The sequence below is a fragment of the Rhinolophus hipposideros genome (genome assembly GCF_964194185.1).
Source record: "Rhinolophus hipposideros genome assembly, chromosome: 10".
Taxonomy (NCBI): domain Eukaryota; kingdom Metazoa; phylum Chordata; class Mammalia; order Chiroptera; family Rhinolophidae; genus Rhinolophus; species Rhinolophus hipposideros.
Window position 1 is genome coordinate 25,424,934 of NC_138056.1, and position 14,133 is coordinate 25,439,066.

Genomic DNA, 14,133 nt, shown 5'->3' on the forward strand with positions numbered 1-14,133 from the left:
GTCAGAAAGTAGGCCAACAATGTTCTTAACCTGCCGGGCCTCCCCTTAGAATGACTGGATCACCATCCCATACACACAGAGCTTTTTAATTTGGGGCTTCAAAATTCCTTGAAAACAAAGACATTTTTCTGGGTGCAAAAGTGCCTATCATTTTGCTGCCAAGGAGAAGTTGATTTGCTATGAAAATGGCATAATTTCACCCTGAATCAAATGTGCAAATTCCTGTGAAGTCTTCACGGTTGCATGTGAATATGCCTGAAGCGAAAATTGGTAATATCACACAATGCTATCTCAAGCACCAGGAGACATGAGGCAAAACTCTTAACTGAACTTTTCTATTACTAGTAAATGGGGTTTTAGAGCTAATATAACAGTCATCAACACATCACATTTTACCAGCAAGGCAGCGACACTTACTTTGTTGATGATGCCAGCCCAGAGTAACTGGGCCATTCATAGCCACTTTTAGCTTAGACTAAGAACAGCTCCTCTCTTTCCTTATTATTCACCTTCCTGTTTGGTTGGCTGGAAGGTGGACTGGGGAGCAGTTACTCTACCTTCAGCAAGGACTCTAGGAGAAGACTATTGCAATTCTGTTCAGCCCTCCTGGGCTTTTAATAAACCCAGTAATTTCCTTTGGGGACATGTTTATCAAATTTGAATCAGCCTCATATGTATAAGTCACATTTCAATATTTTTCTCTCAACTGGAAACCATTTATTATTAAATACTATAGCAACCATCCTCGAGTCCAAGGCTTTCTCCAGAAATTTATTTCCTGCTGGTTCACAAACACCCATAAGGTGAGCCAGAGGTTAATGAACAGCGTACCAACATTTCTGACTGTCCTCAGAAGGAGGACTTTTCTGGATGTTTTTGCCCCACTGCTAGCTTTGGTTGCCTGAGTACGTGTTGGACGGAGTGAAGTGGCATGTTTCTGAGCAAGCTAACTAAAAATACTGTGCCTGAAAGTTTGACAGACATTGTGAGATTAGCCAACGGCATAAATAAATAAGGAGCACTTTATCTGCGTGCTTATATCAGCTTTATAAAACAGGACATATTAGTAATGATTCAGAAGACAGAGGTAGTTTCGTAGAGCAATAACCATGAATTTCCATTTTTTTCCCTGGATTATTCATAATAACTAAATATTTTTTTGTGTGAGTCAAGAAGACAAAGCAACAAACAAACAATGACAATGAAAGGTAAACATAAATCTGTTCTCTTTCACGACAGAATCATTTAGAGATTGTGGCCAGTAGCTGTTGCAGCGTTTGTGGACTAACCTTAAACAATCCCTAGGTGTGCTCAGTGGCACTGAGATTTGTTCACCAAGGCAGCCTGTGTTTTCTGGCATCATTTGGAAGAGAGCGGTCAAAGCTCACAGGTCTGTGTTATTCTAAATTGCCACAAAATCAGATGCAAATGTCCAGTTAAGTGGAATTTGGGCCCGATGATGCTCCTCGGATGTTTTTATTAAATCAGTGGCTCCAGTTCCCTTCGGTTGCAGAGCACATCTCAGCCCCTCCTAAGGGTAGGTAAGCAGAAAGAAAGAGCAGCAGCTTTCTTCTCAATACAATAAACTAGAATTCTGCATAACCAGCCAGGTTTGGGGCTGCTTGGCCAGAACCAACTGCAGAATAAGATCAACAAAGACCACTTAGGCGCGTACTGATGAAAGTAAATGGACCCACTGGGTGCCTGGGGGTGTTCAGTGGGTGTCTGCTGCTGGCTGTAGTATTTTCTAATTCTCCGAGTCTGTAACATGAAACTACTATCAATAGGCTGTCACCCTGTACCACATGTGCAAATAGAAATATATGAGGAGAGAGGACGTGCTTATGCCCAGGGTGCAACTGGGTTGGGGGAGGGAGGAAGAAAGGAGACAGGAAATTATATTTATATGACAAGTAAAACGGTGATTCCGAATTGGATGTGCTATCACTCATTGTCGGCTGTATCCCTGTGCCGGTTTAGGGATAGATAGATATACGGTTCAGTCAACCGCCGGATCCATTAGGTCCTGGCTTATCAGTCCTAGAAGTTTCAAACATGGGAATCCATAGTGAGGGTTTAGCCTGGGTGCCGATGCTCAAGGTCAACTCTGTCAGAACAACCGAGACAGCTGGGCAGTCAGTCTCTAGGTCCCACCGCCAGCAGCTTTTAAAGGAAATTGCTCACAGGCACCCTCTCCGTAAGGAACCCTGCAGACTGTGCTGGAGAGGAAAGGAGAAGAGGAAAGAACCCTCAGCACTGCTAGGGTTACTGCCCCCCTACTATAAGATTTGATTCTATCTCTTTTTTCATTTTTGCCCCTCTTTCCCCTCTTCCTTCCTTTCTTTCACACCTTGCATTTGGGCCTTCTCTTCTCAGCCTTCCTTGCAATTTCTCTGCTAAGGGCCTTTAGATCCCATCTTTTATGTTAAAAACAACCGTTCTGGGAGCCATTTGTGGATCAGTAAGGGTGCTTTCTTAATACACTTCTCAGAGTTGAATGTTCCCAGGCAGCACCTGTGGAGTTTGATAGAATGCAGAGTCCCAGGCCCGACTGAGAGCTCCTTGCTCTGAACACTCTGAGGTGGGGCCAGGGGCTGAGCATTTAAGATGCCCCTGGTATGGAGAGTGCTAGCTGAGCGCACAGAGAAACTGGCTCAGGAGTTTGTGACTGACAGCTGGGCGTGGCCCAAGCTCTCACTTGTGGACTGGAACACTTCCTCTTGCCTTTGTGCTCAGTGGCTATGAAGACAAAGAATCACTTGCTGTGTGTGTGAGGGTTTGAGTCTAAATGTCGTCACGTTTACTCATCACCATTTCCTGGAGAAATAATGGAAATGTTCTTGGGTCGGGACAAACCACCCAGAGCGTGTAACCAGGACCCAGATATTGGAGATGAAACAAGTAAGTTTGAGGTGGAGAAGCTTCCCCTGTTAATTAAGCTGCCTTCAGTGCTGATAAAAGTCTTCCTATTTTAAAGGTCACAAGAATAATGCCAGGGCTAGAGTATACACACACACACATACACACACACACACACACACACACACACACACACACATATATCAAGGAACAGAGTTATTTTGAGGGTGGGGGATATAGCCAGCTTCCTGGAGTTTTCTCATGCATTTTTTTTATATGTGTAAAGAGAAATAGCTTTAGAACAGGCACCAGGGTCCTATTTGCCGAAGTGACCTTTCTCCAGTGAAAGAGCTTCTTGTTAGATGGGAGGCTAGAACCTCTCTGTTCTATGTTTACTCCAAGTCTAGGTTATGTAGAAGCCTGAGCCACCCTCATCCCTGGTGGGCTCATCTAACAGTGTGAAATTCCGCAGGCTCTTATTTCAGTTCAGTAACTTGCTCTTAGAAATGATAATTTTGAAGATAGTTCTCTCGCCCCATAAATGAAATCCATATAGGTTGAGAGACAGACACTTTCCTTAGAAGACAGAAAATACAAATAAAATAGTTTTTTTTGGAACTATTCATATATAAATATGGCCAGTGCTCACTGTTCTGGGTGCTGGGCACACAAAGGTGAATGCAATCGGTGTGTGGCTACTTGCATCCATTTGCAGACACCGCAAATGCTGGAGTAACAGGTACGAGGTGAAGTGTAGGGGAAGGAGATGAGCTGGATTCTGAAGGGCCTTGTAGGTCCTGCCAAGGCATTTTAATTTTTCTTTTTTAATTGCAGTGGGCAGCCATGAAAGGGCTTATCTGTCCCAATGGCCACCCAGTAAATCTGCCATTCCCACTCTTGACTTCCCCATTTCTCTCTGCTTCTTGCTTCTTCCGTGAATTTTCTGCTTCTCCACGGGCTCTTCTGTTCTATGCTAAGATGCTCGCTTGCCTACTTACAGTTTCTGCTGCTTCATGGCTTCTGTTTTCTGCCTTCTCTTTATATTTCTTTTGGCTCCAGGGCCACACTACCATCTGAACTGCAGTTTTTATGTCTTCTAATGGAAGAGGGAATGGCTGGAGGCCAGCCAGTAGCTGCCTTAGACTCATTTCTTCAGATTAGGATGTCAGGGATCATGTGATACAAGGCACAGCTTAGCTGTGTAAGCAGTGGTGTGTGTTGAGCTTTCCTTAGGTCCCTGTGGACATGACTGCCATTTGGGGCTCCATGGCATTTTTGGTACAGACGCCTAGTCCTGCCATTGTTACGGTCCTTATCTCCCATGACCACTGAGGGATGAAATTAGCAGTGGACTCACCTGGGCTGTCACTATCCCTCTTCAGCCGTGAGAGGCTTGCCCTGGGGTGCATCTTCAAAACTGACCCTGATGGGGTAACCTTGGGGATCTTCGTTATACAGGAGACACGAACTTGAGGTTGAAATCTATGACTTTGGTTACAATATCAGAATGGATACCATTTGGACTCCCGAGTTACACTTGTGAATGCAAGCAAATTTATCCAAGAAAGTGGATCTTGCACAGATATCCCAGCAAAACTCAAGACACTTTGGCATCAGGCAATTTTTTCCAAATCAATTTGGAATGCCAAACCCTTTTTCTTAGACCTTTCTTTGCCTCTTGTTCAATGCAGTCATGTTGATAGGCTGAGTTCCATTGTGGAGTTTGATTTTTTTTTGTTACCATCTCGCCCTCTCCTGAGGGAGGCCAGACTGGCTAACAACTTTCTTAATGTGCTTTGAAGTTGTTTAGTTATACTGTTTTATTTCAGATTGTTGCTCACATGGATAATACTGATGGTTATCTTTATTTTGTATTTCTTTTATTTTTTATCATTCACATTCTTTTTAAATTTATGGGAGTGACATTGGTTAATAAAATTATGTAGGTTTCAAACATACAATTCTATAATACATCATCTATATATTGCATTATGTGTTCACCACCCAGAGTCAGTTCTTCCACCACCATATATTTGATCCCCTTTACTCTCATCTACCTCCCTCTTCCCTCTTTTCCCTCTGGTAACCACTAAACTGTTGTCTGTGTTTATGAGTTTTTTGTTTGTTTGTTTGTCTTGTTCATTTGTTGCTTTCAGTTTTATATCCCATATAAGAGTGAAATCATATGGTTCTCAACTTTTTCTGTCAGACTTATTTCGCTTTGCACGATAATCTCTAGATCCATCCGTGTTGTCACAAATGATACTATTTCATCTTTTCTTATGGCAGACTTGTATTCCATTGTGTACATATACCACTTCTTTTTTATTCACTCATCTATGAAAGGACACTCTAGTTGTTTCCATGTCTTGGCCACCATGAATAATGCTGCAACGAACACAGGGGTAGATATATCTTTATGGATAAATGTTTTTGGGTTTTTGAGGTAGATAACCAGAAGAGGGATTGGTGGGTCATATGGGAATTCTATTCTTAATTTTTTGAGGAAATTCTGTACTATTTTCCACAGTGGCTGCACCACTTTACATTCCTACCAGCAGTTATGAGGGTTCCTTTGTCTCCACATCCTCTCCAATACTTGCTATTACTTGTCTTGTTGATGGTAGCCATTCTAACAAGTGTGAGGTGATATCTCATTGTGGTTGTGATTTGCATTTCCCTAATAGCTAGTGAAGTTGAGCATGTTTTCATAATACTGATGGTTTTGTAACTCATCAGTGTATACCCCCAGCCTTGCTCCACTCCAATTGTTTATCCAAGTTGTAGCCAAAATGATCTGTTTAGAATGAAAATCATATTGTGTTACCCTTTTGCTTAAAAACTTTCAGGGACTTTCCATTGTCATCAAAATAAAGAACAGACTCCTCCCTGTGGTACCCAATGCCCTTGGGAATATTGGGCCCTCCCCAAGCCCAGCAGCCTCAGTTTTCACACCCCTTTGCTCACAGAAATCTGCATCCCACTCACCCTAAATGTTCCCTCAATTTCTCCCAAATCGTGTGTTGTCTCTCACTTCCTTTGCACTTTCTCCTCCTCTAGCTTTCTCAGGACTGCCCACACCCAGCTCTGTAGGAACTTCCTTCATGTCCCCAGGTCCCCTTGTTTACCTTGGCTCACCACTGTTGACATATTCTTTCTTCCACTGGTCTATAACCTCCTTGAAAATAAGGCCAGGCTTTCAAACCTGTATTCCCAGTATCTGAATATTCCTCACCATGTAGCATACATTAGTGAATGTTTCTTGAATAAATCTAAAATTTAGGGTAACTGGTTTAAAAAGGTACCAGCTTTTTCACATAGAAATTGAATCAGAGTCTGATTTTTTTTTTTTTATGATGGAACTTTCTTCTTCTCATATGCATTGTTATGGACTGAATATTTTTGTGCCCCCAACACTCATATATTAAAATCCTATGCCCCAATGTGATGGTATTGGGAAGTGGGATCTTTGGGAGGTAATTAGGATTAGATGAGGTCAAGAATGGAGCCCTCATGAATGGGATTCTTGCCCTTATAAGAGTCATAAGAGAGCTTCCTTCCTCTTCTCTCCTCGTTGCCATGCGAGGATACAATGATAAGTCCACAGTCCACAACCCAGCAGAGGGCTCTCACCGGAACTCAACCATGCTGGTACCCTGAACAGGAATTTTTAAGCTCCAGACCTATGAGAAATTAATTTCTGTTGTTTCTAGGCCTCTGGTACTTTGTTATAACAACCTAAGCTAACACATGCCTTATCACATCAATCCACAAAATATTACATAACTTTCTCATCAAACAAGTCTTTTACTTGTTGGTAAGGCGGTATATACTGACTAAATTTCCTTTATCACAAGACAAACCAAAACAGTGTTGATTATGATCCCGTCTTTGCTAACTGTAACGTTCAAAACACTCCCAAGGCCTGATAGAGTGGAAAACTCTCTTCTCTCATCAGTGCCCAGATGGACCCTTTGCTCCCTGCGTCTGCTGCAGGCAGCCTGGCTTGGAAGAGAAGACATGTCACCCCCTTTCACAAGTGTGATGATTTGTGGCTGAGAAGGGAGAGCCTGCTCTCTGAACCACATGCCCCCTGGTGCAAGCAGGCTAAGGAAAGATGAATGGCATTATAAGACAGACATCTGAATGTTTCGTATTAAATTAGTCCCACAGAGCAACCAGAATTCTCATTCCATAAATCACCAAGTAAAATAAACTCACTTCCAGGTTAGATTGCTGTGACTTTGGCCCTTGGTGCCATAGATAATCTGAGAACAGTTAAACATTTGTCTGAAATAGTAATAATTTTCAGCATATTTACTCAGTGGCATAGAGGTGACCCAGACTGATCTCTGTTGCCAGAAACAGCATGTAAATGGGAGTCAGCCAATTTAGGAGATTTCTAAGTAAGAGCCACTGCTCCCTACCCCCTCCACCTACTCTGAAACTCCCATGAGCTCCGGAAAGGAATTGCTCCATGCTGGGGGCTGTGATGAGCAAACTTCACTCCCTCCACAAAGTAGGTAAGGAAGAGCGCTGAAGCGACCCACCTGTTTATTAAATGCAGTTGCAGCACCATTTTGAAATCCACCTGTTGTCTTGGTCTAAGTATCATAGAGCTAGGAAGGACCTTGATACTACTAAAGCCTCATTTCTCTTCCATGACAAAGGTTTATTCTGAGACTATTTTACAATGCATAAAATATTGTACGATACGATCCAAGGATACCTTGGATCTATTCAGGTTCTTCCATTCCTAAACTGACTCCGTGACTGTTGGGGACCTAACAGGATGAAACATTAGACTACGGTTCATGAGACCATTCAACTCGATGCTAACTGGTTGGAGGCCCATCCTTCTGAGCTCCTGTTTCCTCTTCTATAAAATGAGGAAAGTAGGCTCTTCTATCTCTAAAGTCCCACCCAACTTTAAAAGTCTGATTCTGATTCAGTAGTGTGATACAATTGGACAACAAGAAGGACAGCCAGAATTCCAGGTGACCTTGGGAAGCCTAGCTCTCTGTTTGGTAGGGCCTTTCGAACAGGTGGTCACTAGGACCGGCATCCAGATCACTTTGGTTCTCAGAAACCCAATCCAGGTTTCATCAGAGCAGCAGAGGGCGGCCATGGCCCAGCTTAGTGGTAGCCAAGGACTGGAGGTGGTTCCTTCCAGGGGCTTGGTGTTCAAGGCCTGACTTGAGTCTTGCCTCCTGCACTATTGAGCAAGTGCTTTGGCATGAAGAAACATGGAAGGGGAGGGGTACCAATGCTGCTTTGAGTGTCTCCACATGCCAGGCCAGCTGGACCTCCGACACTGTTGTCTGTTTCATTCCATACTCATGACCACCTTCAGAAGGAGATATTTTTTGTCCTTTTCCATTTTACAAACGAGGAAGCTGAGCTTCTGAGTGGTGATAGATCTTGCCCGAAGCCACTAGCCAATAAGTGGCAGAGCTGGTATTCGAACTCAGATCTGCTTCACCTCAAAGCCTGTGCTGTTTCCATTCTACCACCCTAGAAACACTTTATAAGTTTTCAATGCTGTAGAAGTTTCAGGCGTGGTTATTGGTAATTCTAAAACTGAGTTCACTGGATGCCTTCATCAAGGAATCACTCTATGGGTTAGGTGCTACCTGTCTGGAAGATTTCCCTGATGATGGCTAAGTTAGGCCAAGTGAGTTACCCTCAGATGCTCAACCCAAGGTGGGACGAGCACAGCCCAGTGTGTGGCAGAGGCCCTCAGTAGCTCACCAGGACATAGCAAGCCATCGGGGGTCTCACTTCTTATCCTAATGGCTGTATTTATTCGTGTATTAGTTGCTAGGGCTACCATAAGAAAATACTACAAAATGGGGGCTTAAACAACAGAAATGCATTGTCTCAGACTTCTGGAGACTAGGTCCTGGCAGGGTTTGTTCCCTCTAGAGTGTGAGGGAAACATGTGTTCCATGCCTCTGCCCTAGTTTTGGTGGCCTGCAGACAATCTTTGGTGTTCTTCGACTTGTAGAATCATCACCCGATCTCTGCCTCTATCTTCACATGGCATCCTCCCTGTGTCGCTGTCTGTGTCCAGATTTTTCATTTTCATAAAGACACCAGTCATACTGAATTAGGGGCCCACTGTACCCCAGAATGACCTTATCTTAACTAACTACATCTGCAATGATCTTATTTCCAAATAAGATCACATTCTGACATGCTGGGGGTTAAGGCTTTGACATGTGAACTTGGGGGGAGGGGCACACAAGTCAACCCATAACAGTCGGCAAAAAAAAGTCCCAGCCACGCAAGCACTTCATCTGAGCACAAGTGCTCACCATTAAAGATCACAGCATTCTTTCTTGATAGCCTGTCTCTCTCCCTTTTATGTCTCTCTTGTTTCTTACTAACACTGAAGTCTGATATTAATGGAAAAACCATTAAAAAAAACTATTATCCTATGAGGTAAAGTGAATGCACTCAACTGTAAAAGGAAGACTTATCGATCAATTTCAGGTAAACCTTGCTTGTCTGACACTTTGCAGCTAAGGAATGTGTTTTTATTGCCTGGCCAGATAGTTCAGATTTCCGGTCAGTCTTAGTCAAGACCCTTTTTATAACATTGATAAAATTTTATCACAAAGCTATGAAAACAAAATTAGATTTCATAACTCACATCAGGCCTTGAAAGGGATGCCTCTATAAATTTTACAAACCTTATCAAGTTTTAATGCACCTATTCTAATAAATATTTGTAAAATAGCAATGTCTGCTAAACTTCATATATATGTATGTGTGTATATAATAAGCATGTGTATATGAAAAATATACATGTTTTTCTCTCTTATAGGAAAGAAAACTTTCTTCGTCTACTTGAAAACAGAAGCGTGTGATTGAAAGGCCAGTTATTTAGATTGCTGATCACTCTGAATTTAGGAAAATCTACTTTTGCAAAATAAATCTGTGTAGTTTATTTAAAAATTAGGTCCTAAAATTTATTATTCAAAACAACTGGATTTTTCACAGGCGGATTTTGAAGAATTACCAACACTGATAAATCAACTATAAATGATTTATACATTCCTAATAAGACATATCATAATCAAGGACAATGTTAGCCATGGGAATTGTATATTCTAGAGTAATCCTGTGTGCACTTATAGTTTCTTCAGTGTATATTGTGGCCTGTTGGGGGGAAAAACTTGCATATATTTTGAGCACATGTTTTGTCTCCCCAAAAGGTGGTAAGTACCTCGAGGGCACAGACCCTTGTTTTTTATTTACTTGGGACAGAGCTGTGCCCACAAGGACTCAAAGATAATATCCCAAATTCCCACTGCCAGAGCAGCTTGATGGGAAGAAGAGGTTCAGACATCTTCCACTCTGGAGCTGGACCACAAACTGACATTACAACTGTACAACGGGAATAGAGGATCTGCTTTATAGAATTTCATTTCAGTCAGCTGTGCAGGGAATGAAATTCTCAGAGTCAAATGAAATGGACTTATAGTTGGATAATCCTTTCTGCTTTTCAGGGGCAAGAAACACTTCTCCAAATTGTGCACATGAAAAAAATGTCATGGTGTAAACTAGGCGTATTTGTAAAATATTTCTTTGATGACTATACAGCTTGGTTTCAAATGCCAAGTTTAAAGAAATCCAAAAAATTATGTGAAATTCCTTATAAATGAATTCACTACATTCAGAACCTCAGTAGACTATAGTAAAGGAGTTCTCAAACTGTTTTGGTTCAGACTCCTTTGAGATTCTTTTGAAAAGCCATAAACTTATAAAATGCAAACAGACAAAACATGTTTTTTAATACTTTTCCATGGGATTCACAGGCCTACCTGAAAAACATCTGTGAACGTCCAAATGAAGAACTCCTGACGTAAGAAGATATTTCTGATTTCCATAACCTTTAGGGTTTGGGGGACATAGGATCCTTCCCTCTCAATGGAAGATTTCAAAATACAAGTCAGATGAAACAGTTTCTAACTCTCACTATTGTAACATGTTATCTTGTTACATTCAAAAACAATAAACTATGATAATTTCTTACTATCTTTGCGTGTAATTTTTCATCTACGAATCTTAAGTGGGAAAAGAAAAGGAAATATGAACTGCTTCAAACATTGTTGTTAATTCGGGGCATTCCTTGGAGAAAACAACTTATTACCTGGAACAAAAAAGCTAATTAAGTTGGCATTTCTTACCATCATAAAGCCCTTTTACTTGCTGCTTTTATAAGCAGAAGGGAATACATGCTGTTTCCCTTTTGTCTGTCGGGAGAATAACAGGGAACACTGACAGCCCTGGCGGTTGGGATGAAACTCAGCAGAAGAGTGGCTGAAGATGTCTGGAGCCTACCTGGAAATCAGTCATACCTGTTTTTTGAACAACAGAGTATCTTGGGTTGGAACCCCCCGCTATCTCCACTGCTATACTTTTAGTTACATTTATCTTTTATATAACATGGTGATGTTTCCACACGTTCAGATAACTTTCTAAGTTATCATTTTATTCTGTCATGTTACAACTATACTTCAGTTAATTTAGTCAAAGCTTACCATACTCTCAGTCAGAAATGATGTTAAAATGCCTTTTCACTCTGTGTAAGGTATTGCTTAGAAACCCCCTTAAAATGATTACATTTTTATATGAAAAATACATTGGAGTATGATTGAACGTCACTGTCCTTAGCTGGAGTTCTCAGATTAGAAAAGGATGTTGAACTAGGAGCCGAAGACACCCTCCAAGGCTGCTCTGTTTTCTGCTTTGTTCCCAGAGCTCAGCACGGTGCCTGGAACAGAGTAGGTGCTCATTAAATCTTTGTGAAATATCAAATGAGGAGCTCGTTTCAACCCTGACTGTGCTTCTTACAACCCCTGGGACATATCTATTTTCTCCTCTGGGAAATGAGAATAATAATGTCTCCTCCTACCCCCAAAAGTTGTTTTTTGCATCAGATGAGATAAAGCACGAAAAATCATTTGTCCTTTTTTTTATGAAGAACAGAAAAGTCTTCAAAAGTAGTTGTAGGATCCCATGCAGATATAAAAGAAGTAAATACCATTGTATTATTGTACAGGAAAGAAAGAGATCACAGACTTAGAATTCAAAATAAATATTTTATTTTAGAGAATTTTAATGCTATATTAAAATTACAGGGATCACTACACCCCAGGCCTTAATACATCAAAATGATGAGCTTTCTTTCATTCATGCATCCAACCTAAGACATCTCATAGCTGCCTTGTGGCCAGTAGGAGAGGTTTTACATGACACTCATGTAAGTGGGGAGAAGGGAGCTTCCTATCTTCAAGAGGGGTAGGGGAGACAAATGCTGTGGTTGAAAGTTAGCAAAAATTATTTTAGAGAGGTGCTGATAACCTACATTTTTAGGATTGTGGTGTACTCAAGTATTGGAGAAGAAAAAAATACCCCAAACACAGAGGAAATTGGCATCATTTATTCATGTCACATATATTTATGGAGCTCCTTTGATATGCTGGCACTGCTCAGAGATGGGCTATGATGCTGAACGAGACAAAAATCTTAATTGTCATGGACTGCACTGGCCTTGTGAGGGCACGCAGTCAGTACTGAGGGGAAACAAATAAATAGGTAGGAAAACAACTAGGGATAAATGCTATGAAGGAAAGAATGTTGAGTAAATGGATAGAAAGTGACTGGACAAATTGATATTCAAATTCACATAGTTATTGATATTTTTTTTCAGTAGGTGAATGGTGATATAAAAAATCATTTGCAGAGGGTAACAACTATAATTTGATACTTTGGAAGCACTCCTTCATAGAGTTTGGGGAAGAGAGTAGTAGACTTGGAGTTAGTAAATAGGAAATTATGTCTTCTATAGACTCATCAAATTGTGTCACCAACGTTGGGAAATTTTCCTGTCTTATCTGTGTCTTGAATGTAGACTGGCAACTATTATCCGATTCATCAGAAGACTCTCAAGTTTTAGACATGCTGGCTCCTGACAAAGACAAAGCATAACAAATTTTGACATGAATTCAGAAATGTTAATTGGATTTATATGATCTCTCTTGGGGCCTCGGGAGAATGTAATCATTATTATCACTGCCACCAAACCCACTGTCACCACCAGGGTTGTCAGAAGACGAAGTGGTGCACAGTAGGTAGGAGCATATGTGCTAGAGGCAATGAATGTTAGCTAGGAAGCTGCCCATTATGTGCCAGGCATTCTGATAGTTCTTTACGTTCATTAACCTGTTTAAGGGAGTCCTTACAAGTATTATTACTTCCATCTTGCAGATCAGGAAACCGAGGCCCTGATGTTAAGTAGCCTGCTTGCGGTCTCACAGCTAAGGAGCAGAGTGAAGCCCGACCCTGAAAGCACAGGCCCTAAACTCCTACATTAACTCGTGTCCATTTGTTCATTCAAGAAGTTTATTTATTAAGGACCTACTATGTGCTAAGTACTTGTTTGATCAAGTTAAGTTTGGCATTAAGCCGATAACCCTTCTTTGTGTCAAGAGAAAAGAAAGTGCACAGAAGAGAAAAAAAATAAAAGAGAGATGAGTACAGAGTATACCCTACTTGTTCCTTTGATTGAACTCGAGAGAAACGACTTTTTTTTTTTTTTGCTACCACTCTGAGCTTCGGGAATCTCTCTGTCTGCTCTCTGTTTGAACTTGGGCAAATATAAAACTTATAGTTTCTCTGTTCCCAGAGCTTTCAGAATCCCAAAGCATTTGGTTTAGATTAAATTCGTTGACTGAGGCATTATAATTCGGCTTCAACACAGATGATCCCATCACCCATCGCCTTATCGAACCTAACTGCTTATTACAGTAACAGACTACACTAGTCTGGGGCAGGGGCAGGGCCAGGGGAGAAGGTCAGTCAGGTTTAGCAGCCACATGTACACAGCAGGGTGGTGTCCTTCTAGAATCGAAAGGAGTGGATTCATAAAATCCAATCAGGAGCATGTGTGTGCGTATAAGCTTTTTTTTTTTTTTTTGCCTGAATCTAAATTATAGAGATTTTTAATAGCTTCAGTAATTAGACAAGTATGCAGTCAACCCCATTATGTTCCTGTGTAATATCACACTCCCCAGGGCCTACCTTGCCTGCTTGCAGGGCTCCCTGCATGGGCCCCCTTCCCCCCTTATTTTCTGCCATAGGGAAGCAGTTTTCTTTTCAAAGAGCTCACTGTTCACATTGTTTTTGTTCCCTCAATCCAGAGGTTGGATTTGCTTTCTCAGGGGTTTCACCGTTGCATTGCCCAGTTGTGTAAGAAAAGGCCAG

General features: G+C 41.4%; 1 protein-coding gene across 1 annotated transcript in view; it reads left to right on the plus strand.

Moving 5' to 3' along the window:
- DCDC1 (doublecortin domain containing 1) overlaps positions 1–10,901 on the plus strand; it is a 383,234-nt gene extending 372,333 nt beyond the window's left edge. The window contains exons 40-41 of the mRNA XM_081062445.1: positions 9,689–9,738; positions 10,683–10,901. Coding sequence (XP_080918571.1) covers positions 9,689–9,715 — 27 coding nt within the window. The 3' untranslated portion in view covers positions 9,716–9,738; positions 10,683–10,901. The remainder of the gene's footprint in view (positions 1–9,688; positions 9,739–10,682) is intronic.
- Positions 10,902–14,133: the final 3,232 nt, after the last annotated feature.